The sequence below is a fragment of the Mobula hypostoma genome, chromosome 9 (assembly GCF_963921235.1).
Source record: "Mobula hypostoma chromosome 9, sMobHyp1.1, whole genome shotgun sequence".
In the NCBI taxonomy this organism is placed as follows: Eukaryota; Metazoa; Chordata; class Chondrichthyes; order Myliobatiformes; family Myliobatidae; genus Mobula; species Mobula hypostoma.
Genome location: NC_086105.1, coordinates 138,131,529 through 138,154,977, shown reverse-complemented (window position 1 = coordinate 138,154,977; position 23,449 = coordinate 138,131,529). Strand labels below are relative to the sequence as shown.

General features: G+C 40.1%; 1 protein-coding gene across 10 annotated transcripts in view; it reads right to left on the bottom strand.

Moving 5' to 3' along the window:
* Positions 1-173: 173 nt before the first annotated feature.
* Positions 174-23,449, bottom strand: part of acsm3 (acyl-CoA synthetase medium chain family member 3) — a 44,563-nt gene continuing 21,287 nt past the window's right edge. For 2 of the 10 annotated variants that reach the window (XM_063059286.1, XM_063059296.1), the window contains exons 9-17: positions 22,635-22,714; positions 16,527-16,601; positions 16,294-16,417; positions 13,104-13,184; positions 9,275-9,376; positions 6,676-6,803; positions 4,669-4,768; positions 2,538-2,657; positions 174-2,026 (exon numbers count right to left, since the gene is read on the bottom strand). In XM_063059286.1, the coding sequence (XP_062915356.1) occupies positions 1,934-2,026; positions 2,538-2,657; positions 4,669-4,768; positions 6,676-6,803; positions 9,275-9,376; positions 13,104-13,184; positions 16,294-16,417; positions 16,527-16,601; positions 22,635-22,714 (903 nt within the window). In that variant the 3' untranslated portion in view covers positions 174-1,933. Of the gene's footprint in view, positions 2,027-2,537; positions 2,658-4,668; positions 4,769-6,675; positions 6,822-9,274; positions 9,377-13,103; positions 13,185-16,293; positions 16,418-16,526; positions 16,602-22,634; positions 22,715-23,449 lie in introns of those variants that run through there. The other 8 variants (XM_063059291.1, XM_063059293.1, XM_063059289.1 and 5 more) reach the window with 7 other exon arrangements.

The window sequence follows — 23,449 nt, the reverse complement described above, 5'->3', positions numbered from 1 at the left end:
TTACTGTTTAGCTAAATATCTGCTTTCTTTAAAAAGGAAGGAAAATATTATTCAACCATGTGTCTAGTTCCATAATTTAGCTTAATTGTTTTTAAATGTTTTAATATTTCAATTATATTTTTATACTCTTATTTTTAAGTTCCTTATAAAGTAACTGCATTGCAAAAATGTCAAGTACTTGGGGATGTTAGGGCATAAGATGCTTTGTAAGTGCACCTATTATGAAGGACTTTTCAATTACTTAAGTACCTTTAGTGAAAGTTTTTAGATGAATTTGTTTCACAAGTGAAGAGCTCCAGAGCCCTGCTCATATGTGGGAATGCAGACTTTGATGAATTGACAAGGGTAGCTTGTTGCTTAATGTATAGACTCCCGAAACCACATCCAGAGAGAATTGGGTATGCAACTTTATGGAGTTGGTCATTTATTCAGCTGGATAATGTTACATATATGACTGCATATGGCCTTTAAAAGAGGGACCTTTTGGTCAGGAAGTTAGAAATTTTAGAAAGAAAACTAGATATCCTGTCATAAAAAGATAAATATGGGCAAAGCAATTATTTGCAGTGGAAATCTTTGTGGAGAAAATTCCACTGGATAAATTCAGACTCCCTATAGACGTCCATTCAGCTTAAGTTGTACATTTTTATTTCAGCATGCCTACTTTTCCCTTCTATAAAAGAGACTCTCTGTTGTGTTGTCTGATGGCAGAGAAGAGAAACCATTCTTTTGAGACCTTGACAGTTGACTCTGATACAGTGTTTTGGTTTAGTACTGATTATTTTGATATTTATTAATGAACATTGCAACAACTGAATACACCGTGCTTTGCCACACTGACATTCAACCACGTTGTGGAACGTGGGACATGTGTTTGACCAGATAGAGGTGGTAGGGGTTCTGCCCTGATACATGCCAATGATCCACTTTGAGATTTTATGGCAATAGAGGACCTTGAGGCTATGCATTAGTAGCACCTGTCAGCCACCTTGCAGTCCACAGTTGTGGAAGAGTCCGCATTTCCCCACCATGGTTGCATTAGCCACTTAACAACCCAAAAAAACTGGAGTGTAAGCAAGTCATCCTTGATCCTAAGATACTGCTTAAGAAAAATACTGGCTCACAAAATGCTAGATATATAGGGGTTTTAGAATATGCTCTGAGTAGCTAGTTAAGTACTAACATTTTCCCTTTTGAGTTCATGTAAATACATTTCCAACGCAGGATATAATTACTAGGAACACATGATTGCTTTGGCTTTCAAATCACATCTGATCTCTATTCTTGGCCTTAGATTGTTTGGTCAAGTAATAATTTACAACATTTCAAATAATTTATCAAAGTGAGTCAAGTAAAACATTTAAAATATTTTTAAAGTTACTATATTTCATTTGGATTAATAAAATAAAGGTGTTCTTTCTCGGATTGTATCTATCCCTTATTTTTGAACTTTGTTATGGAGCGGTTAGTGCAAAGCTTTTACAGCTCAGGACATTTCGGAGTTCAGTTCCACTGCTGTTCCATAAGGAGTCTCTGTATGTCCTCCCTGTGGAATGTGTGGGTTTTCCCCGGGTGCTCCAGTTTATTTACCATTGTAAATTGGTTTGTGATTGGGTTAGGGTTAATCGGGTTTGACAGGTTGCTGGGCTGGTGTGGCTCATGGGGCCAGAAGGGCTAAAGTGAAAAATGGCCTACTATTCAAAGTATGTGGTGTCTTGCACTGCAGTAAGTGTATAATGTCTCTTTAGATACAAAAGTAATGGTAGAAATACATACAAATTTTTATAATGGCATGAATGTTAGGGCAAAAGCTGCTGTGCCTTTGAACAGTACAAGACAAAAGATTTGCTAACGTACAATGTAAAATCTGTTCAAATCATCAGCTAAATATAAAAGCATAAATTGATTCCATTCTATGATGTACAAAAATGATTTAACTTCTAACACTTCCCCATTCTTTCTTTCGTAACTCAGTTCTTCTGATTTTCCCACTAATGGTCTTGGGCAGTTCATTTACAAATTCAATCTGTGAAGAAAAAAAAAGTTGTCAGTCTTTAGTACTTAAACTAAGAAACTGGTGAATTGAAATTCTGGGACATGTTAAAGGGTATTCTGAAAATGAGATGCTTTCAAATAAAGCAAGTGTACATTTTTTCCTTTATTCACTTGCACAGTTTCTAATTCAGTATATGTGTGATGTTCCTCCTTGTAGCTTATAAGAAATGGTTTAAATGAATTGTTACATTGTTCCCAAACTGGGGTCCTTGGACCTCTCAGGTAATGGTAAGGGTCCATGCCATAAAAAAGGTTGAAAACCCCTGTTATAAAGGATGGATGTCATATGTATTATGACTATTTTAATATCTGTAAATGACTGCACCCCAAAAACTAACCTACAATAAAAGTACACAATGTCACAATAACTTGTGGTCATTCATCACTCATTATGACTAGCCTTGCAAAAATTACACTACCTCTTGTTAAATCTGCATTTGTTAATACAAAATATAGAAAGTCAATATGAGAAGAATACAGACCTTCCTTGGGTACTTGTATGGTGCTGTGGTTTTCTTAACATGTTCCTGTAATTCTTTAATTAACTTGTCAGGATCATGCGAGGTAAAATTAGGTGTTAGAATGACGAATGCCTTCACAACCTTAAAGAAAGACAACTTCTTTAAAAAGGAAACATTAAAAATGTAATGGTCTTTTGGAAGCATAGCTTTAGGAATAATAAACAGATATACCAAGCATTTTTTGTATTGTACCTGATTGTACACTAGTATATTTGTTATAGATCAAAAGCAAGCTAGTGGATATGTAATTCAGTTACTCCAGAAATGTAATTAGAATAAAGCCAGAAATAGAACTGTCTGCCTGAAATGTTGTCTTAGACTCCTGTGAGTCAGGAATGGTGGGAGATAGATGTGCAGTTTAAATTGGCATCATGGGCTGAATGGCTTGTTCCTGTGCAATACTGTTTATCTGTAAATGAAACTATACCCTCAACATCTAGACTGTCCTATGAGGGGAAATATCCTCTCAGCATCTGCTCTGTTAAACCACCATGGAATCTGACATCTTAATAAGCTCCTTGTTCTAAATTCCAATAGAAATTGACTCCAGGTGTGCTACATTCCGGGTGTGATCTCACCATTGTCTTAAACTGCTAATCCCAAACTTCCCCAAGTTTCTATTCCATTCCATTTACAGTAAATGCCAACATTTCATTTGCCTTCCTCATTACTTGCTGTACCTGTTCGCATTCTTTGTGCTTGATGTACAGTCTTATGCAAAAAATGTATTGCATTGATGCTTTCAAAAATAATGAAATGAAAAGTTCCTAAATATCAAAAAATTATTATAAAGTGCAGTAAAGGAAAGGAAAGGTACATCACATTCGGAGTTTCTCTGGTTAGCGCACAATTTCCCTCCATGCCTCTCTGACGTAGTGGGGAAGCGCGTACAAGGCAAGTTACAGCAGTGGTTTGCCATTGCCTTCTGCCGGGTGAGTTTCCAAAGAGATCACCAGCTTGTAACCCAGCACGGATGGAAAGCGTGTAGGGGAGCCAGCTGGCTGGATTCGAACTCAGGACACAGTTTTAAAAAAAAACTAATTCAAATCAATATTTGGTGTGACCTTTTAAAACTGCATCAATTCTCTTAGGTACACTATCAAACAGTTTTATAAGAAAATCGTCTGGTAAGCTGTTCCGAGCATCTTGGAGAACTTGCTACAGTTCTTCTGCAGACTTTGTCTGTCTCACTTGCTTCTGTTTTATCAGACAGCCTTGGTGATACCGAGATCAGGGCTCTGTGGAGACCATACCATCTGAAACTATACTTTTAAAGAGGAGAAAAAAAAAACTAGGGTAACTACGATTTTTGCATAGTACTGTACATGTACACCCACATTTATGTTCTGCAGACTTTAGTAGTATCTCTAAGCAATATTCCATTCTTAGAATTAACCTCAACTTCCCCACATTATTCTTCCAATTGTCAAATTTTAGCTACTCAGTCCTATGTCCATTTGCAGTGCCCTGATGCTATCCTCCGAACATATATTCTAGCTATATTGCATCATCATTAAATGTGGCTATGATAAACCTTCAAGTTTATTGTTTTTTGCACAGGTGCAATGGGAAACTTAAAATATACAGGGTTCCTTCGTCAAAGTGAATTACGTTGATTGTAAATAGCAGACCTCAACTATAATCTCTCTGGCCTCCACAAGTTGCTCAATGGGACAAATGGTGTAATTCTCCTCCAATGTCTTATGATAAATGGAAAATGACTGGTTTATCCCCACTGTCTGGTTTCTGTTGGATAACTAACCCTCTCATCAAGCTAATAGATTATCCCCAATGAGTTCTCATTGGTGCAATAACCTTAATGAAACCAAAATTGTTACAGGCTTTCCCTTCAGCCCTGCTTGTTACATCCTCAAACAAATCTAATCAATTTAACATACACTATTTCCTTTTAATAAAACAAGGTCATCTCTGCTTGCTTTCAATATAATGGTGTAAAAGTCCTGCTATTACTTAATTATTTCAGCACTTTTCTATTAGATGCAAATCCTGCTAATGATACTGAAGTCTTGCAAAGCAATACAGTTTACTAAATGGTGAGCTGTTGATTAAATATGTAGACTTCAAGACGTACCTCTCCTCTTATGGGATCAGGACTACTAACCACCGCAGACTCTGCCACTGCTGGATGTTCTATTAACGCATTTTCTATTTCAAATGGTCCAATGCGGTATCTTAAGTTTAACAATAAATATTTTAATTAAGGAGTCATATGTTAATTATTCATAACTCATTTATTGCTTTTTCTCCCCCCCCCCCAAACTATTTTATATAGTACATTTTTAGAAAGAAGGGGTTTGTCTTGGTATTGTATTATATTTCCTCTAAAGGATAGAGGGTTCCAATCCTCTGTACTGCCACCCTTGAACATTTAGTTGGGTGCTTTGCAGCAGCGGTCTCTTTTGGGAAATTGGAAGCTGCAGAATTTCTACAGATTAAATTTCCAGCACTACATGTTGAATTAACAAAATAACTTTTATTTCTGATCTAAATTTGATTTAATGATTATAAAACTGACTATTATCATTAGATTATCTTTCTAGGAGTACAGCACTTTTTTTTTTGCATACTTTGCTATCTAATGGGGGAAAAAATCACATCTACTTTTCAGTTTGCAATAGCTCCAGACTTGCTATTGCAATGAATAGTAACTTCAACTACCTATATGCCGAATTCTTAACTCATTTAACAGAAAAAACTGAATGCAGTGGCCCTCACAACACGCTGGAGGAACTCAGCAGGTCGGGCAGCATCCGTGGAAAAGATCGGTTCAACGTTTTGGGCCGGAACGTCGACCGATCTTTTCCACGGATGCTGCCCGACCTGCTGAGTTCCTCCAGCATGTTGTGAGTGTTGCTTTGACCCCAGCATCTGCAGATTATTTTGTGTTTTGAATACAGTGGCCACTTTATTATGCTCATTAAAGTAAGTAATTAGCCAATCAAAGCAATAAAAGCATGCAGACATGGTCAAGAGATTCAGTTCAGACCAAACAGCAGAATGGGGAAGAAGTGTGATTTAAGTGATTTTGACCTTAGAATGATTGTTGACAGGGTGGTTTGAATACATCAGAAACTGCTGATGATCTGGGATTTTCATGCACAAAAATCTCTGGAGTTTATAGAATGGTGTGAGAAACAAAAAAAAATCCAGTAAGCAGCAGTTCTGTGGGTGAAAACACCTGTAAATGAGGGTGGTCAGAGGAGAATGGCCAGACTGGTTTAAGCTGACAGGAAGGTGACAATAACTCAAATAACCACACATTACAACAGTTGTGTGCAGTTGAGCAACTGTTAACACACAACATGACGAATCTTGATGTGGGTGGGCGAGAGCAGCAGAAGACCACGCCAGGTTCTACTCCTGTACCTAATAAAGAGCCCCATGAATGTACCTTCAATTATAGAGTTGACGTGGATCGGCTTTTTCCATTGAGAGTGGGGGAGATTCAAACAAGAGGACATGAGTTGAGAGTTAAAGGGCAAAAGTTTAGGGGTAACATGAGGGGGAACTTCTTTACTCAGAGAGTGGTAGCTGTGTGGAATGAGCTTCCAGAAGAAGTGGTTGAGGCAGGTTTGATGTTGTCGTTTACAGTTAAATTAGATAGATATATGGACAGGAAAGGAATGGAGGGTTATGGGCTGAGTGCAGGTCAGTGGGACAAGGGAAGAGTAAGAGTTCGGCATGGACTAGAGGGGCCGAGATGGCCTGTTTCCGTGCTGTAATTGTTATATGGTTATATTTGTCGTCTTTTCCTTTCCACAAGTGTATGAAATTAATGACTGTCATTTCATTGATCTGACCAAATAACTTAAATATGTTTAATTAATTTTCTATCACAAAATGGTCAACAAGTCTGCAAATATGCAAATTAACATCTTTGGTTAGTGCATTTAGTCTTGTTTGGAGCTTGCTTGCTTGATTTTGCAGTGAAAAATTTTTGAAACATTTTGGAATATTTTGTGAAGTACCAAACGCTTAATGATTGTCTTACATTGTAATGTATAATATACCTGTCAAAACCTTAAAGTGCTCAACTGTGAAACTGAGTAAGTAAGATTAGATGGTTAAATAACTATACCCAGATGATAAAATTATATCATCTGCTCTTCCCATGAACCAGAAGTATCCATCCTCATCCACTCGGCCACGGTCTCCAGTCAGATAATAGTCTCCCCGCAGGGTTGCAGCAGTTTGTTCTGGCTGATCCTAGCAACGTACAAGTGTCTCAAAGGTTCAAAAGAAATTCAATAGTTACTTAAAATATGTACTTTTTAATGTTGCTTTATGACTTTATATTCCAAACATAGGGTAATTGTAACTTGAGGGGAAAACATGCATAAGAGGGTTTTGTACAAATACTGGAAAATAAATTTAAGGTACTGTTTGAGTATAAACAATATTTAATACCCTGTGAATATCTCAAAGCTATTATTTACCACAATGTTCATATTGTTGTCCTTTATGGAATTCTAATTAAAACAATGCCCAAAAAAGTTGACCTGATATCCCATCAAGATATCAATCAAATCATGGGGTTTGAACAGACCACTAGACTTGTTTGGGTAAGGTACACACAACATGAGTTCACTTTGTCAAGTATCTGGGCAATGTTAAAACCCATAAGAGATTTAGAATAATGTTCTTGTGTTACTGTAGGTAATGACGGTAGTGCAAAAGTCTGATTTTAAAATGATGAGTTTTCAAATTAATATTATATGCTCCTAAAGCTGTATTCAGAAAGAAGACTTTTGTGGCAGAATACTTTAAAATGTGTATGAAGAAGTGTTACGGTTGGTATAACCAAAGGCATAGCCTTGTGCAAGTACACAGGTAAATACATATGCTATTGCTGTCTGATTCAGAGTTGGTACGAAGATAGTTCCATTATGCCAAGCCTTGATGGGAGGTTCTATCCTCCTGTCTTCCACTTATCAGAGATATTTTTATGGTGCGCTGCCTACGTAGGGCCCTTAGCATTGTCAATGATCCCTGCTATCTGTTCAACAATCTCCTTGACCCCCTACCAACAAGTAGGAGGGCTGTTAGGATGGGAAATATCCTAATTAGGATATTAGTTAGGAGAATTAGGATGGTAATAGTATAGTCAAAGCAATCAAAGTTAATTTTATGACAATGCGCCATACGTCATATGCCAGTAACTTAAATACATTACTTTTATGTTTTAAAAAATATAAAATTTCACTCCCTTATTCCAAGGTATGCTTGTTTATACTGGTCAAATGTATGTTAGGGGTAGATTATCCCACTATCCCTGATGCCTTCAAATCCATTCATTGCAATCTCCAACCCATTTTATGTAGATCACCTGGGTACTTAAAGTCCAAAAAAAGTTTCCCTTTTCCTTTGAGCAATTGTTTCACAGTAAATAGGTCTAACATAATTGTTAACTAACATGGGCAAGTATCTTTCAGTTCCCTGTATCACTGACATCTTTCCCCTCTAATTGTGCCCATTCTCCTCTAAAGGTTTCTATTTAAAAAGAAGTTGGTCACATTTTTAAATATTAAATTGATGGCAAGGGTAATGCAGAGGTCACAACACAGTTGGATGTGTGCTAAATAGATCCTTCCCTAATCTGTGACCCAAAAGAAAAAATTATATATTCATACATTAGGAAAAATAGATTGGCCTGTGATAGCTTTCAATCTGTCAGTTCAATGTCAATTGAAATGGACTACTGTCCTAGACTCAGGGATTCCAAGATCCAATGGAGGGGGAGCCTCCTCGTTGCACGTCCACGTTGCAGTGAGTGGTACACTCAAGCAGAGTAGATCATTTCTGTCAGCTACCAAAAGTTAAAGACCTGTTAATCACCAGAGTACAAAGAGCTGTAAAGAAAATTACTGCTGACTCCACCCACCCTAGCAGTCACCTATTCACCAAATTGCCATCAGGGAGGCGCTACAAGTCCGTCACCACCAGGACTACACTTCATCTCTGAAGCTTTTCCTGTAGCCACCCAGCTTCTCAACAAAGCTTGCTCAAGTGTAATAACTTGCCTTTGCAAAACATATGTTAAATGAGGGGTTCCCAACCTTTCTTATGCCATGGACCAATATCATTAAACAAGGAGTTCGTGGACCCAACGTTGGGACTCCTGCAAGAAATAGTCTTTCCTGCTGTCATTGGTTTGTTTATAATTGAGTCTGTTCATATGTTCACATTGATTTAAGTTTGATTATCGATATTTGCCAGGAACATCAACTATCTATTCATTTCCATAGATGCTGCCTGACCCGCTGAGTTCCTCCAGCAATTTGTGTGTGTTGCCTTGGATTTCCAGCACTGTGTTTGTGGTCGCACATGTGACTGTTCCGCTAATTGTTGATTGCTCATGTCTGTTTGCATTATTGTTTTGTAAATTGTTGGTTGCTGTTGTGTTGTCTGTTATGGCATTGTCCTGTGTTTTATTCTTGGCACTGAACCACAATCAATTCTGGTATATTTCACCTATTGGCAATAAAGTGATTCTGATTCTGATTCAATGAGTCGGTAAATATTATGATTGTTCTAGTGCATAATTCAGCACTATTTAAGCAGCTTCATTAAATCAAACCACTGCATTCATCAATCAATAAACGATATGATATAGTAAATAATAACATTGAGACAATTTGGAAATATTTAAACTCATTCTTAGAATAGGATTACCGTACAATGTATCTGGAAATAAAGCCCAAGGGTCTAGCAGACTTCACATCTATGGCAATGTCACCTTCCACTCCAGGAGGTACCACATTACAATTCTCATCTATAACCTACAAGAGAAATAACAAAGTTCTAAAGTGCTGTGACTGGTGCAGAGAAAACCATTTGTGGGACTTTCAATAAAATATCATTAGCTTGATCTTTTACTAGTTTGAAAGTGCTACAAAGCATTCCAGTGTTACATTTCAGACATAAAGTATAGAAATAAAATGTGCACTAGTCTTTTTTAAACCCATCCTGTTTCTATCTGTCAGATTCTGCTGGTAGATCTGGCACATTGTGTGGTTTTACTCGATTCAAGTTAAACAGGAATTCTAATGCAACAAGGCATTTTGCTTTGATAAGCAAAGTGGTCTCCAGCTATCAGAGGTGTGCTGTCTTCCTCGTCTCAATCTGAGGTAAATTTGGGTTTGAATACATTAGGAATGTAGTGTATTCTCTCCCTGAGTTCACTGTATTGACCCGTCAGGACAAATTGAAGCCAGCCCTGTGTCACTCTTACCCCTGCACCTATTATTGTTCTCATGAAGGGTCTCCACCCAAAACTTTAGCTGTTCATTCCTCTCCATAGGTGCTGCTTGACTTGCTGAGTTTCTCCAGCGTTTTGTGTGTGTCCATCTGGATTTCCAGCATCTGCAGAATCTCATGTTTATTCATATTTTATCAGGAGTATACCAGATGTTGACAGGAACAGATATTACAGCAGCTTTCAAGGTAATAAATGAATAATTAATTAAAGTGAACAAGTTCAAAGTTCAAAAGTTGAAAGTTAATTTATTATCAAAGTACATATCACCATATACAACCGTAAGATTCATTTTCTTGCGGGTGTACATATACTCCAGAACTCTAATAACCATAAAAGGATAAATGAAAGACTGCAGGAACAGAGCGAACAACCAATGTGCAAAAGTCAACAAACTGCAAATACAAAAGGAAGAAAATAATAATAAATAAATAATAAATTGTTTATTAATTGGAGGGGAGGAGAAGATGGCGGCACAACGCAGCGTGCATGGCTGCTCCGAAATGATATCGTATTTGTAAGTAGGTACTATGCACAATCCTGATTTGATGGAGACAGGTGTGAGAAGCATGGAGGAACATCTGGAGAAACTTCTGAAATGCCCAGTTCGCTGCCACTGCTACTGTGCGATCGAGAATCTCCGGAGGGGAAGGCCCCAAATCCTCGGCTTTGCCTGTTTCCTGTTGCTGGGGCCGGGGTCGAAGCGCTTGGCAGAGATGGTGCTCGGTGCTCGGTGCTTGGTGTCCGACGGCTGGTTGGAGGCTCGAAGTTTTCGGACAGACTCAAGAGTCGGCTGAGGTCGGGTGCTTCCAGGGTGCCGCATTGGCAAGTTTACGGCGCTGGAGGCTCATGGCAGAGAGAGTTTCTCCCTTCTACCGTCTCTTTCGAGAGACTTTGAGACTTTTTTACTGTGCCCATGGTCTGTTCTTTATCAAATTACTGTATTGCTTTGCACTGTTGTAACTATATGTTATAATTATGTAGTTTTTGTCAGTTTTTTTAGTCCTGGTTTGTCTTGTGTTTCTGTGATATCATACCGGAGGAACATTGTATCATTTCTTAATGCATGCATTACTAAATGACAATAAAAGAGGACTGCATGTCCTCACAATCTAATCTAAATAAATATCAAGAACATGAAATGAAGAGTCCTTGAAAGTGAGTCCATAGGTTGTGGCAACAGTTCAGTGATGGGACTAGTGAAGTTATCCCCTCTAGTTCAATAGCCTGATGGTTGAAGGGTAATAACTGTTCCTGAACCTGGTGGTGTGAGTCCTAAGAATCCTGTACCTTCCTCCTGATGGCAGCAGTGAGAAGGGAACATGGGGGTCCCTGACAATGGATTCTGCTTTCCTGTGACAACGCTCTGTGTAGATGTGCTCAATGGTGTCGAGGGCTTTACCCATGATGGACTGAGCCGTATCTACAGGGAAAGAGCTGGACAGTGTAATGAATGATTCTACCAAAGACCAGGATGGCTTACAAACATGAGAAAATCTGCAGAGGCTGGAAATCCAAAGCAACACACACAAAATGCTGGAGGGACTCAGCGGGTCAGGCAGCATCTATGGAAAAGAATAAACAGTTGACGTTTCGGGCCAAATCCAGGTACTGAAGAAGGGTCTTGCCCAAAATATCGACTGTTTACTCTTTTCTATAGACGCTGCCTGACCTACTGAGTTCCTCCAGCATTTTGTGATTTACCTGGATGGCTTAAATGGCTTCATTTTGTGGTGGAATAGGAATATTATTATTAATTAAATTAATAAAATTTTCCTTCTCATTTTTATCTCTCCTTGCCACAGTGGATATTTTTGCATGTTGGGTTATTAGCTGCATGGAGGGGCTTCGGGTCTAACCCTATCCATACATACTCCTATCATGTGTCCTGTCTGTCTGTATCTTGTTTTACGGCGGTTGGCATTCAGCTTAATGGTGCATTACCGCCAATTATGTGTCCTGCTTTTTGTTTTCTTGCTTAGGTTAAACCATACCCTTTTAAACTGCCGTTAGGCAACAGACAAAGCCACACAATCAGGGATTCCCAGCCTTTTTTATCCCATGGACCAACGCCATTAAGCAAGGGGTCTGTGGACCCCACGTTGCAGTTGTGACGAAAAACCAAGTTATTAGAAGATTGATGCTAATGAGAGAGATAAGTGAGACAATGGAGCAGCATTCAGAAATGTTAATGAGAGAGGAGAGAGATTAACGAAAAGAGACTGGTTGCTTTGAACCTGAACTGTTTGAAGTTTGATGGACAAGCGATACCCCAGCAGGGGGATAAAAGGAACAGGTTTGCTAAGGCAAGACAGACACCACGAGATAATGAGACCCCGCAAGTGCGGTGTGCCCCCACAAGTTGGTGGAAGTTTTGGAGGTCTGGTCGCGGGACCGACCATGGATACACAGGGTGAAAAGGTACGATCGGCGGGAACCTGGTGTGTGTGTGTCTGCCCTTGCCTGGGTGCTGGATTCACCGCGGAAGAACGATCCTATCCGGAATGGAGGGGTCACAGTTGGTGACCTCAGAAGACATTAAAAAAGGGGCTCGCCCAAAAGCTACCTGCGGAGAACATCAAGGTGTGTCTGAATTCGATTTGCATATCATCCTTCTCTCTCTCTCTCTCTCCAACGGCACAACAGCGATTACTGCGAACTGTACTCAGCTGAACTGAACTCTGCATCACTTGAGACTGATCATTTTACCCCTAGACTGTGATAGAGCTTGATTGATTCCTATTATCCTAGTTCTGTGTACATGTGTGTTTTATCGTTGCTAACCTGTTGCATTTACATCCTTACGATTAGAGTACTGTGTTACTTATTTCTTTAATAAAACTTGCTTAGTTCCAGTAATCCAGACTCCAACTAAGTGGCATACATCAAAGTTGCTGGTGAACGCAGCAAGCCAAGCAGCATCTGTAGGAAGAGGTGCAGTCGACGTTTCAGGCCGAGACCCTTCATCAGGACTAACTAAGTGGTCCATTTCTGCTGGTTTGGCAACCCAGTTACGGGGTACGTAACACAGTAGATAATCATACAAAATAGTCATATACACAAAAACAGGCTGCTAATCCTGCTGTATCTATGCTGACCATCTGTAAGGAAAAATGAGTAAGAAGATTTAAATTTACCAAACTAAAAGTCTGTTTCAGTACCATTTTGAACTCTGAGTGAAAAAACCTACTGCAGCATGGAATTTGAATCTACAACGACAATTCAAGAAACATTTAAAACACAGTGTTTACCTGCACATTAATTGCTGGTGATGGCTTCCCCATTGAACCAGGTTTAATTTTCATCCCTTTGAAAGTAGCACAGATCAAGACCTATAATGAAATGGAACAAAAATATTATCATTGCGCTAACAATCCAAAATATATACAAGAATAAAATGGAACTGTGACCATAGCCAGCTGTGGAATGTTTTTCACTGATCTCAAAAACTAACATCTTTGCTTACTGTGATTCAAACATTGCCAACTGACAAACAATCTATAATACCTCCAATCACATACTCAAGGATTTGTATAAAATATTACACTTGAGGGATATATTGCTCTGTTCAACAGACCGTGGTTCAGTTGCTTGGCATTCAAGATGAAGTAGTAAATTGGATTAGACACAAACACGAGGAATTCTGCAGATGCGGCAAATTCAAGCAACACACATCAAAGTTGCTGGTGAACAGGCAGCAGGCCAGGCAGCATCTCCAGGAAGAGATACAGTCGATGTTTCGGGCCAAGACCCTTGGTCAGGACTAACTGAATGAAGAGTTAGTAAGAGATTTGAAAGGGGGAGGGGGAGGGGGAGATCCAAAATGATAGGAGAAGACAGGAGGGGGAGGGATAGAGCCAAGAGCTGGACAGGTGATTGGCAAAGGGGATATGAGAGGATCATGGGACAGGATGCCCATGGAGAAGGAAAAGGGGGAGGGGGGGAACCCAGAGGATGGGCAAGGGGTATATTCAGAGGGACAGAGGAAGAAAAAGGAGAGTGAGAGAAAGAATGTGTGTATATAAATAACGGATGGGGTACGAGGGGGAGGTGGGCCATTAACGGAAGTTAGAGAAGTCAATGTTCATGCCATCAGGCTGGAGGCTACCCAGATGGAATATAAGATGTTGTTCCTCCAACCTGAGTGTGGCTTCATCTTTACAGTAGAGGAAGCCGTGGATAGACATGTCAGAATGGGAATGGGATGTGGAATTAAGATGTGTGGCCACTGGGAGTTGGCTTTGTGGGAGAAGCCAGAGAGTGGTAGTAGCTGGTTGCCTCTCTGACTGGAGGCCTGTGGCTACTCGTGTGCCACAGGGATCGGTGCTGGGTACATTGTTGTTTGTCATCTATGTCAACGATCTGGATGATAGTGTGGTTAAATAGATCAGCAAATTTGCGGATGACACCAAGATCGGGAGTGTAGTGGACAGCAAGGAAGGCTATCAAGACTTGCAGAGTGACCTACATCAGCTGGAAAAATGGGCTGATAAATGGCAGGAGGAACTTAATGCAGACAAGTGTGAGGTAGAACCAACCAGGGTAGGTCTTACACAGTGAACGGTAGGTCACTGAGGAATGTGGTCGAATAACTGGATCTGGGAATACAGGTCCATAATTTGTTGAAAGTGGCATCACAGGTAGATGAGGTCGTAAAGAAAGCTTTTGACTCAATGGCCTTCATAAATCAACGTATCGAGTACAAGAGATGGGATGATATGTTGAAGTTGTATAAGACATTGGTGAGGCCTTATTTGGAACATTATGCACAGTTTTGGTCACCTACCTACAGGAAAAATGTAAATAAGATTGAAAAAGTGCCGGGTCTGCAGGACCAGAGTTATAAAGAAAGATTAAATAGGTTAGGATTTTATTTCTTAGAACGTAGAGGATTGAGAGGAGATTTGATGGAGGTTTACAAAATTATGAGGGATATACTCTAGATAGGGTAAATGCAAGTGGGCTTTTTCCACTGAGAATGAGTGGGACTACAACCAGTGGTCATGGGTTAAGGGTGAAAGGTGAAAAGTTTAAGGGGAACATAAGGGGAAACTTCTTCACTCAGAAGGTCATGAGAGTGTGGAATGAACTGCTATCACAAGTAGTGCATTATATTACTCTAGTGAGTACAGGCCCAAAGCCATCAAATGCTCCTCATTTCCAGAATCATTTTTGTGAATCTCCTCTGGACCCTCTCCAATGCCAGCACATTTTTTCTTAGATAAGGGGCCCAAAACTGCCCACAATATTTCAAGTGTGGTCTGGCCAATGCCTTATAAAGACTCAGGTGTGGAACAGAATGTATCGAAGCATACATTTTGCAAAGAATGCTGATCATCATATGGTGTGAGGAAAAAAAGTAATTTGAGTTAACTGGTTAGTTAAAAGTATGGGTAATCCTACAGAGATGGAAGAGTATTGCAAAATGATTGTGGAGTTAACTATTCTAAAGGATGCAGAAAGGTACAAATGGATAAAGGAGAATATATTATGATTACAGTCTCTACTCATAGTGTTTACTGTTTAGTCTCTATCAGTGCTGCGGCAGGACGCAAAGTTCGATCAGAGAAAATCCAATATGGAATTTTGTTAAATATGGACAAGGATTTGATAACAGCATCAGATGGAAAGGACAGAAATGATGAGTGTTTTTATTGGAGGAACAGATGGCGGTAATATTGGTGGATTTGAAATTGAAGGGAATCTAGATACAGTACTGTGAAAAAGTCTTAGGCACATGTAAAATATTCTGTAAAACGAAGATGCTTTCAACATAATGAATTGAAAAGTTTCTAAATATCAAAAAAATTAGTATAAAGAACAGTAAACAGTAAAAAAAGACGAAATCAAGTCAATATTTGGTGTGACCACTCTCTGTCTTTAAAAATGCATCAATTCTCGTAGATACTCTGACGTGCAGTTTTATAACAAAATCAGCTGGTAGGTTGTTACAAGCATCTGGGAGAACTTGCCACAGTTCTTCTGCAGACTTTGGCTGTCTTGCTTGCTTCTGTCTCTTTAGGTTGTCCCAGACAGCCTTGACGATGTTGAGATCAGGGCCCTGTGGAGGCCATACCATCTGAAACCATATAAAAAATCTGGCAATGCCTAAGACTGGCAATGCGCAGTACTGTATACTGTATTTGAGGTGCTTGTTTTGTCATAGAATGGGGGAAAACAGCAAAGGCATATGAACTTATGATTTCAACTTTAATGTCAATTAAATCATCAGCTTCTCATATTTCTTTAAAGTAGGAGGGGTGCAGGAGAGGAGGCTTGAAAGCCATAGTTGTTACTTAAAAAGTGAGAAGTTATATTTACAGACGTTACATGCTGTTTGCAAAGACTAAAGAACTCATCCCAGGAGACAGAGCTTGACCCTTCATTCCAAAGCTGACTGGGTTCCTTATTTGAAAGAGTTCAAGGAAAGTAAGCACTTACAGTTTCTGTCTGAGCATATCCTTCATAGATGTCTAAGCCAGTCTGCTCTTTCCAGATAGTCATTACCTCAGGATTAATAGGTTCACCTGCACTCGCACAGTGCTGGAGATTCTTGAACTTGTACCTAAATTTAAAAAGAAATGTCAGGCCAAATGGTGCAGTTTTTTAACGTCAGTCTAATTCCTTAAACACAAGAGATTCTACAAATGCAGGAAATCTCGAGCAACACGTACAAATTGCCGGAGGTCCTCAGCCCGTCAGGCAGCATCCACGGAGGAAAATGTACAGACCAAGACTCTTCAACAGCACTGGAAAGCGAGGGGGACGAAGACAGAACAAGAAAAGATATAAGGCTGAAGAAAAGCGAATCTGATTGAAAAAGAGAGTGGACCATGGGAGAAAGGGAAAGAGGAAGGGTACCAGAGGGAGGTGATGGGCAGGTGAGCAGCAAAGAAGGGGGTAAGAGAGGAGCCAGAATGAGGAATAGAGAAAGAGGGAAGGGGAAGTGGGGAGAAATTACTGGAAGTTATAGAAATCAGTGTTCATGCAGTCAGGTTGAAGACTACCCAGACAGAGTGGCCCTATCATGGCAGTATTCCGACTTCCTTCCCCTCCCTTTCCAGTCTTGATGAAGGGTCCATTGCCTCTTTAGTTTAGTTCTGATTATATCATGCAAAGCAAATTGAATAAATCCATTTTTTTCTTGACAGACAGTATGAATGTTTAAAGTAGGTATAATCTGCATTGAACAATGCATTTATTGTTTGGTTAACACACAGAGACTGAAAACTGCTCAAAAGTTTCTATCCCGGTTTGCCATGAGGAACCACAGGATTTTAAAAACTGTTTGGGAATTGGAGAAGCAGCAAAAGGAGTCATTCTTACAGAGGTACAAACAAATGTAACCCAGGGATTCAAATTACTCATCTGTTTGCATTGACATGACTGTCCACAGAACTTCAACTGATGAGTTTTTATTAGAGTAAGATCTTTTCAAGGTTCTGACAAACTCATTCTTCCTCAAGACAACTTACCTATGCAAAATGACAAAGTCTATTTGAATTAAACAGTTCATGGGCACAATCATAAGAGATTCTGCAGATGCTGGGAATCCACAGCAACACACACAAAGTGCTGGTGGAACACAGTAGATCAGGCAGCATAAGACCATAAGGCAAAGGAGCAGAAGCCGGCCATTCGGCCCATTGAGTCTGCTCCGCCATTTTATCATGAGCTGATACATTCTCCCATTTAGTCCCACTCCCCCGCCCTCTCACCATAACCCTTGATGCCCCAGCCACTCAGATAGCCATCAATCTCTGCCTTAAATACACCCAATGACTTGGCCTCCACTGCCGCCCGTGGCAACAAATTTCACAGATTCACCACCCTCTGGCTAAAAAAATTTCTTCACATCTCTGTTCTGAATGGGCGCCCTTCAATCCTTAAGTCATGCCCTCTCACACTAGACTCCCCCACCACGGGAAACAATTTTGCCACATCCACTCTGTCCATGCCTTTCGACATTCGAAATGTTTCTATGAGGTCCCCCCTCATTCTTCTAAACTCCAATACAGTCCAAGAGTGGTCAAACGTTTCTCATATGTTAACCCTCTCATTCCTGGTATCATTCTAGTGAATCTTCTCTGAACCCTCTCCAACGTCAGCACATCCTTTCTTAAATAAGGAGACCAAAACTGCCCACAGTACTCCAAGTGAGGTCTCACCAGTGCCTTATAGAGCCGCAACATCACATCCCTGTTCCTATACTCTATTCCTCTAGAAATGAATGCCAACATTGCATTCGCCTTCTTCACCACTGACTCAACCTGGAGGTTAACCTTAAGGGTATCCTGCATGAGGACTCCCAAGTCCTGTTGCATCTCAGAACTTTGAATTCTCTCCCCATTTAAATAATAGTCCGCCCGTTTATTTCTTCTGCCAGAGTGCATAACGGTACACTTTCCAACATTGTAATTCATTTGCCACTTCTTTGCCCATTCTTCCAATCTATCCAAGTCTCTCTGCAGACTCTCTGTTTCCTCAGCACTACCGGCCCCTCCACCTATCTTTGTATCATCAGCAAACTTAGTCACTATGAAAATGAATAAACAGCCGACTCTCCAAGCTGAGATCTTTCATTAGGACTGGAAAGGAAGGGGAGAGATGCAGAGTCCGGGTCTGAAACATTGATAATTTATTTCCATAGTCCATGGACATGTGTTTCAGATTGTTTGAAACAAACACTTGCGTTGATCAGTTGTTACAGGGTAACATTTGTATTACAAAAGAAGAGGAGTTTGTGGGGTGAAATTTTGCACCATGCAAGGGAAGTGCAGATGGGACTGATTGCCTGTTTAAATGGAAACTATCTCCTCCAAATTTCACAAAGATAAATTGAACTTTGAGTCAGAGTTAAATAAAAATCTTAAGCTAAAATTACAGTTGCAGTAAAGAATTAAAACTCTGCAAAATTGCTAGAGCATGGAAGTTCCATTTTTTTTATTTTTGCAGTATTTTATTTCATATAATTCTTTTGTATTAATATTTTATAACTTCAACAATGCTTTACCTGATTTTAATAAATCTTATGAAGAGTTCTAGATTGCACTTCTGTTATGAGGGTTGACTAGCTTTAACCTACCCAGGCAAGTTCAGGCTGATCTCGGAGAATAGGTGAGATTGGGCTCTTCTGATTTCACTTCTCCTTTACCTCAGAGCTTGTGTACTCACCAGCACTCGAACAGTTCTTTGAATATGTAATTATGTTTTAAAAAGTCAGACCAAGTGATGCAGAGCTTTAAACTTTTGTTTTATGGGCTGCTAGATTAAGATCTGAATATAACATGCATTGAAATAAGTTCATTGTTTTTAGTACATTATGAACATTTAGGCTCCTAGGAGAGCAGATGACATTTATATATAAAATTAAGGATCACTGTGATCAACAATGTGTGCAGCTACAGGAGCTTGATCTTAATTTAATATTTTTCATCTGGATTTACTGTGAGGAAAGCAGTGGAGCTAGAGAAGTAAGGGAAATGAATAGCGATGTCTTGGAACATATCCATGATACAAAAGAGGATAGTAAGGTGGATAAGTCCATAAGGCCTGACTAACTGTATTGTAGGACATTGTGGGAAGCTAGGCAAGAAACTGCAGAGGTCCTGGAAGGGATATTTGCATCATCTTTAGCCACATGTAAGGTACTGGGTGGCAAATGTGCCTTTATGTAAGAAAGGCTGCAAGTATAAACCAGGAACAACAGGCTGGTGAACCTAACATCAGTATCGAGAAAGTCACTGGAGGGGAGTATGAGGCTCAGGATTTCCTGCATTTGACAAGGTTTCTGATTAGGAATACTGTATTTAGCATGGCCTTGTTGCACAGATTTGATTACATTTTTTGAAGAGTTGATGAGGAGTGTTGATGAGGGCAGGGCAGTGGATGTTGTCTACATGGACTTTAGCAAGGTCTTGGGAAAGGTCCCTCGTGGTAGGCTGGTCCAGAAGGTTAGATCACATTGGATCCAGGGTAAGCTAGCCAACTGGAGACAAATGGCTTGGTGGCGGGAGTTAGAGGGTGGTAGTGCAAAGTTGTTTTCCAGATTACGCCAGTGACTAATGATGTGCTGCAGAGAATCAGTACTGAGTTCATGTTTGTTTGTTATCTATGTTTGTACATTAACAATTTGAATGAGACTGTAGTTGGATGGTTAGTAAGTTAGCAGATGACATCAAAATTGGTGATATCATGGAGGGCAGGGATGGTTATCTAAGAATACAAAAGCATTTAGATCAACTGGGGAAGTGGGTAAAGAATGGTGGATTGAATTTAACATGGACAAGTGTGAGTTGTTGCACTTTTGTAAGTTAAACCAGGGTAGGACTTACATGGTAAATGGTAGGTTCCTGCGAGTGATGTCAAACAGAGAGACCTAGTGGTACAGGTATATAGTGGAGATGCAGGTAGACATGGTGGTGAAGAAGCTTAGCATACTGGCCTTCATTGGTCATTGAGTGCAGGAGATACAGATGCTGGAAAGATGAAGGATCTCAATCTGAAAAGTTGACTGTCCATTTCCCTGCACAGATGCTACCTGACGTATCGAATTCTTCTACCAGTTCATTTTTTTTTGTGCAGGAACTAGGATGTCATGTTGCAACTGTGCAAGTTGATGGCGAGACCACACTAGTATTGTGTGCAGTTCTGATTGCCCAGACATATGTAATTAAGCTGGAGATGGTGTGGAAAAGATTCACCAGGATGTTACGAGCACTTGAGTTCTATGGGGAGGCTGGATAGGCTGGGACTTTGCCCTGGAATGCAGGAGGCTGATAGAGATATATAAAATCAAAAGGGGTATAGATAAGGTGAATGGTCACATCACTTCTCCCAAGGTACAGGAGACTAAAACTACTGGGCATAGGCTTAAGGTGAAAGGGGAAAAATTTAGAAAGGACCTGAAGGGCAACTTTTTCCACACAAAAGGAGGCTGGTATATGGAATGAGCTGCAAGCGGTGGGTACAACTACGACATTTAAAAGACATTTGGACAGGTGCATGAATTGGAAAGGTTTACAAGGATATGGGTCAAACACAGACAACTTGATCAGTAGGATGATTTGGGCCAAAGGGCCTGTTTCAAGCTGTATCACTGAACACTCTTTCAAAATACCAGTTAGAGATTCCATAAAAATATGAACATCTAAATTCATAGTAAATAACATTTAATTGTCAGGAATACTTATTCATATGACAGACATTTAGATTGCCAAATGGCCCAAAGGAGATCCCATTGCTGCCTGTAATGAGTTTGTACATTCTCCCCGTGATTATGTGGGTTTCCTCCGGGTTTCTAGTTTCCTCCCACAGTCCAAAGATGTACCAGTTAGTAGGTTAATCGGTCATTGTAAATTGTCCCGTGATTAGGCTAGGATTAAATAAAGTTGTTGTGTGGTGTGGCTCAAAGGGCCAGAGGGGCCTAATCCACACTCTATCTCAATATATAAAAATAAATAAAGTTTTTGCTTTATTTTAGAAATACTGTACTCTTTGTGAATCCTTTCCTACATGCCTAACTAAACTAATTTGTATAACCTCAGGATGTATTAGAAATAAAAAAAAACTACAAACATTTAACATTTATGGAGGGAACAAAAATGGAATTAATATTTCAGGATAAAGTTTCTATATCTCATGCTTTGCTTTTTTATTTCTCTCCCTCCTCTTCTTCCGCCATTTACACCTCCTTCAGAGAAACTTGCAGCCTTTAAAAAGACTTCTATAGCCGACTGATGGTGAAGTGGCGTCAACAGTGGACTTCGAGACGAATGGCCCAGGATTTGAATCTGGCTTGCCCCTTGAACGCTTTCCATTTGTACTGGGTTGAGCAACTTGGCCTTGTTAAAAAAAAAAAGACAGACGCTAAGGAAATGGCAAAAATGCCACCCAAGGTGTGAAAAAGGAACAGCAAAAAGCCTTCTGTGCCCTCTCCCGGTCCATCCTTTAGTACGGTGGGGTGGAGATATGTCTCTACCAAAGGAGATGTAAGGCATTTCTTCCCTCTGCTAGCCTGCAAGTCACCCTTGGACAAGGTGTAGCTTCTGTTTAGCCGCCCCCCCCCCCCCCCAATCAGGGTCATGCAAACCCATGAGAGTGGGTGGTGGATGGTCGTATGAGCAGCTGGTGCATTTCACAATTCCTGGTTACGTGACCACTGATGCCAGACAGACATTATCAATCTCTGAAAAGTATTGATAATGGCTGGGGTCACCCATCTTGTAAAGACACTGCCCAGAAGAAGGCAATGGCAAACCACTTCTGTAGAAAAAAATTTCCAAGGACGATCATGGTCATAGACCATGATAACCCATGTCGTATGACACAGCACGTAATAATGATGATGATCCATCTTCGCTCAGATATTCCTTTATTCCCTCCATCCTTTCACCTTCTCTGTAACTTAAAACATTTCTGTTTCCTAAATGTGCCCATTTCTGACCAATGATTTTCAACCTGAAACACAAACTTTTTTCCCCTCTCTATAGATGCTGCATAACAAGCTGAATATTCCCAGCATCTTCAGTTTCTATTTTTGATGTCAGCATCCGTGGATATTTTGTTTGCTTTCTGAAGAATGAGCTGGAAGTATTTCTTATAACATTAGCTTTATGCCTGTCATTTACTTGTATACGAATTCTGATCCACAGTCTTTGGTGAATCTTCATCTTCAAAACATACAAAACTATTGGTAACAAAATAGGAATTGGTTAAAAAATTGAACGGCGTTTTGCAGAAACAGATAAGAAAAGAAGCAAAAATATTTTAAAGTATAGTACTTGCTGACATCACTCTGTATAAGCATGCGATACACAGTTGGTGTAGAACAGAAGGTCGTTATTGGATACTTGGATAAAATCTAGGAAAGGAACATTTAAGAAAAAGAAATTACCATCCAGAACAAAGAGCAAAAGCAAAGCACTTGCAGAAAATCAGTCTTTAAGGAACAAGTTTATTTTAGCAAAATAAAATTATTTACAAGAATAAACTGTTCAAAAACTCTACATTCTTTACAGACATTGTCAATACTTTCCATACAGTGTAAGATACTCCTGCCACTCATGTGACACTCTGGGGTTTTGTATGAAGGCAATGTAACCGTAATTGAGGGGCTTCCTCTCCCACCCCCATGCAGCCCCCCGCTCTGCAGCGGGAGAAAAAACCCTGAATCATGGTCCTTCCCCAATGAACCCTTACAGTAGCTGCACCGTGTTTCAGTGTGTCTTTCAACCCGTACTCCTGCAGCCGGGAATGTGCCAGTCGGCAGCATTTTGCTATGGACATCTCGACGTGCTGGTAGGTCATTAAGTTTCGGGCCGACCAAAGTGCGTCTGTCACCAAGTTGATGACCTGCCAGCAGCACCTGATGTTTGTCCCCTTGTGCACTCCCTGGGAACAGCCTGTAATTCAGAATGTCCTCTGTTACACAGCTGCTGCGGATGAAACGTGACACAAGCCTGTTCATCTTCCTCCACACCTTCTCCACCCACAGTATACAAAGAGCAGGGCCACCGATTCGTCCCCACTGCAGTCCTCCTGTGGGCAGCGGGTTGTGGAGATGATACCACGGGCATACAGGAGGGATCTGACTGGA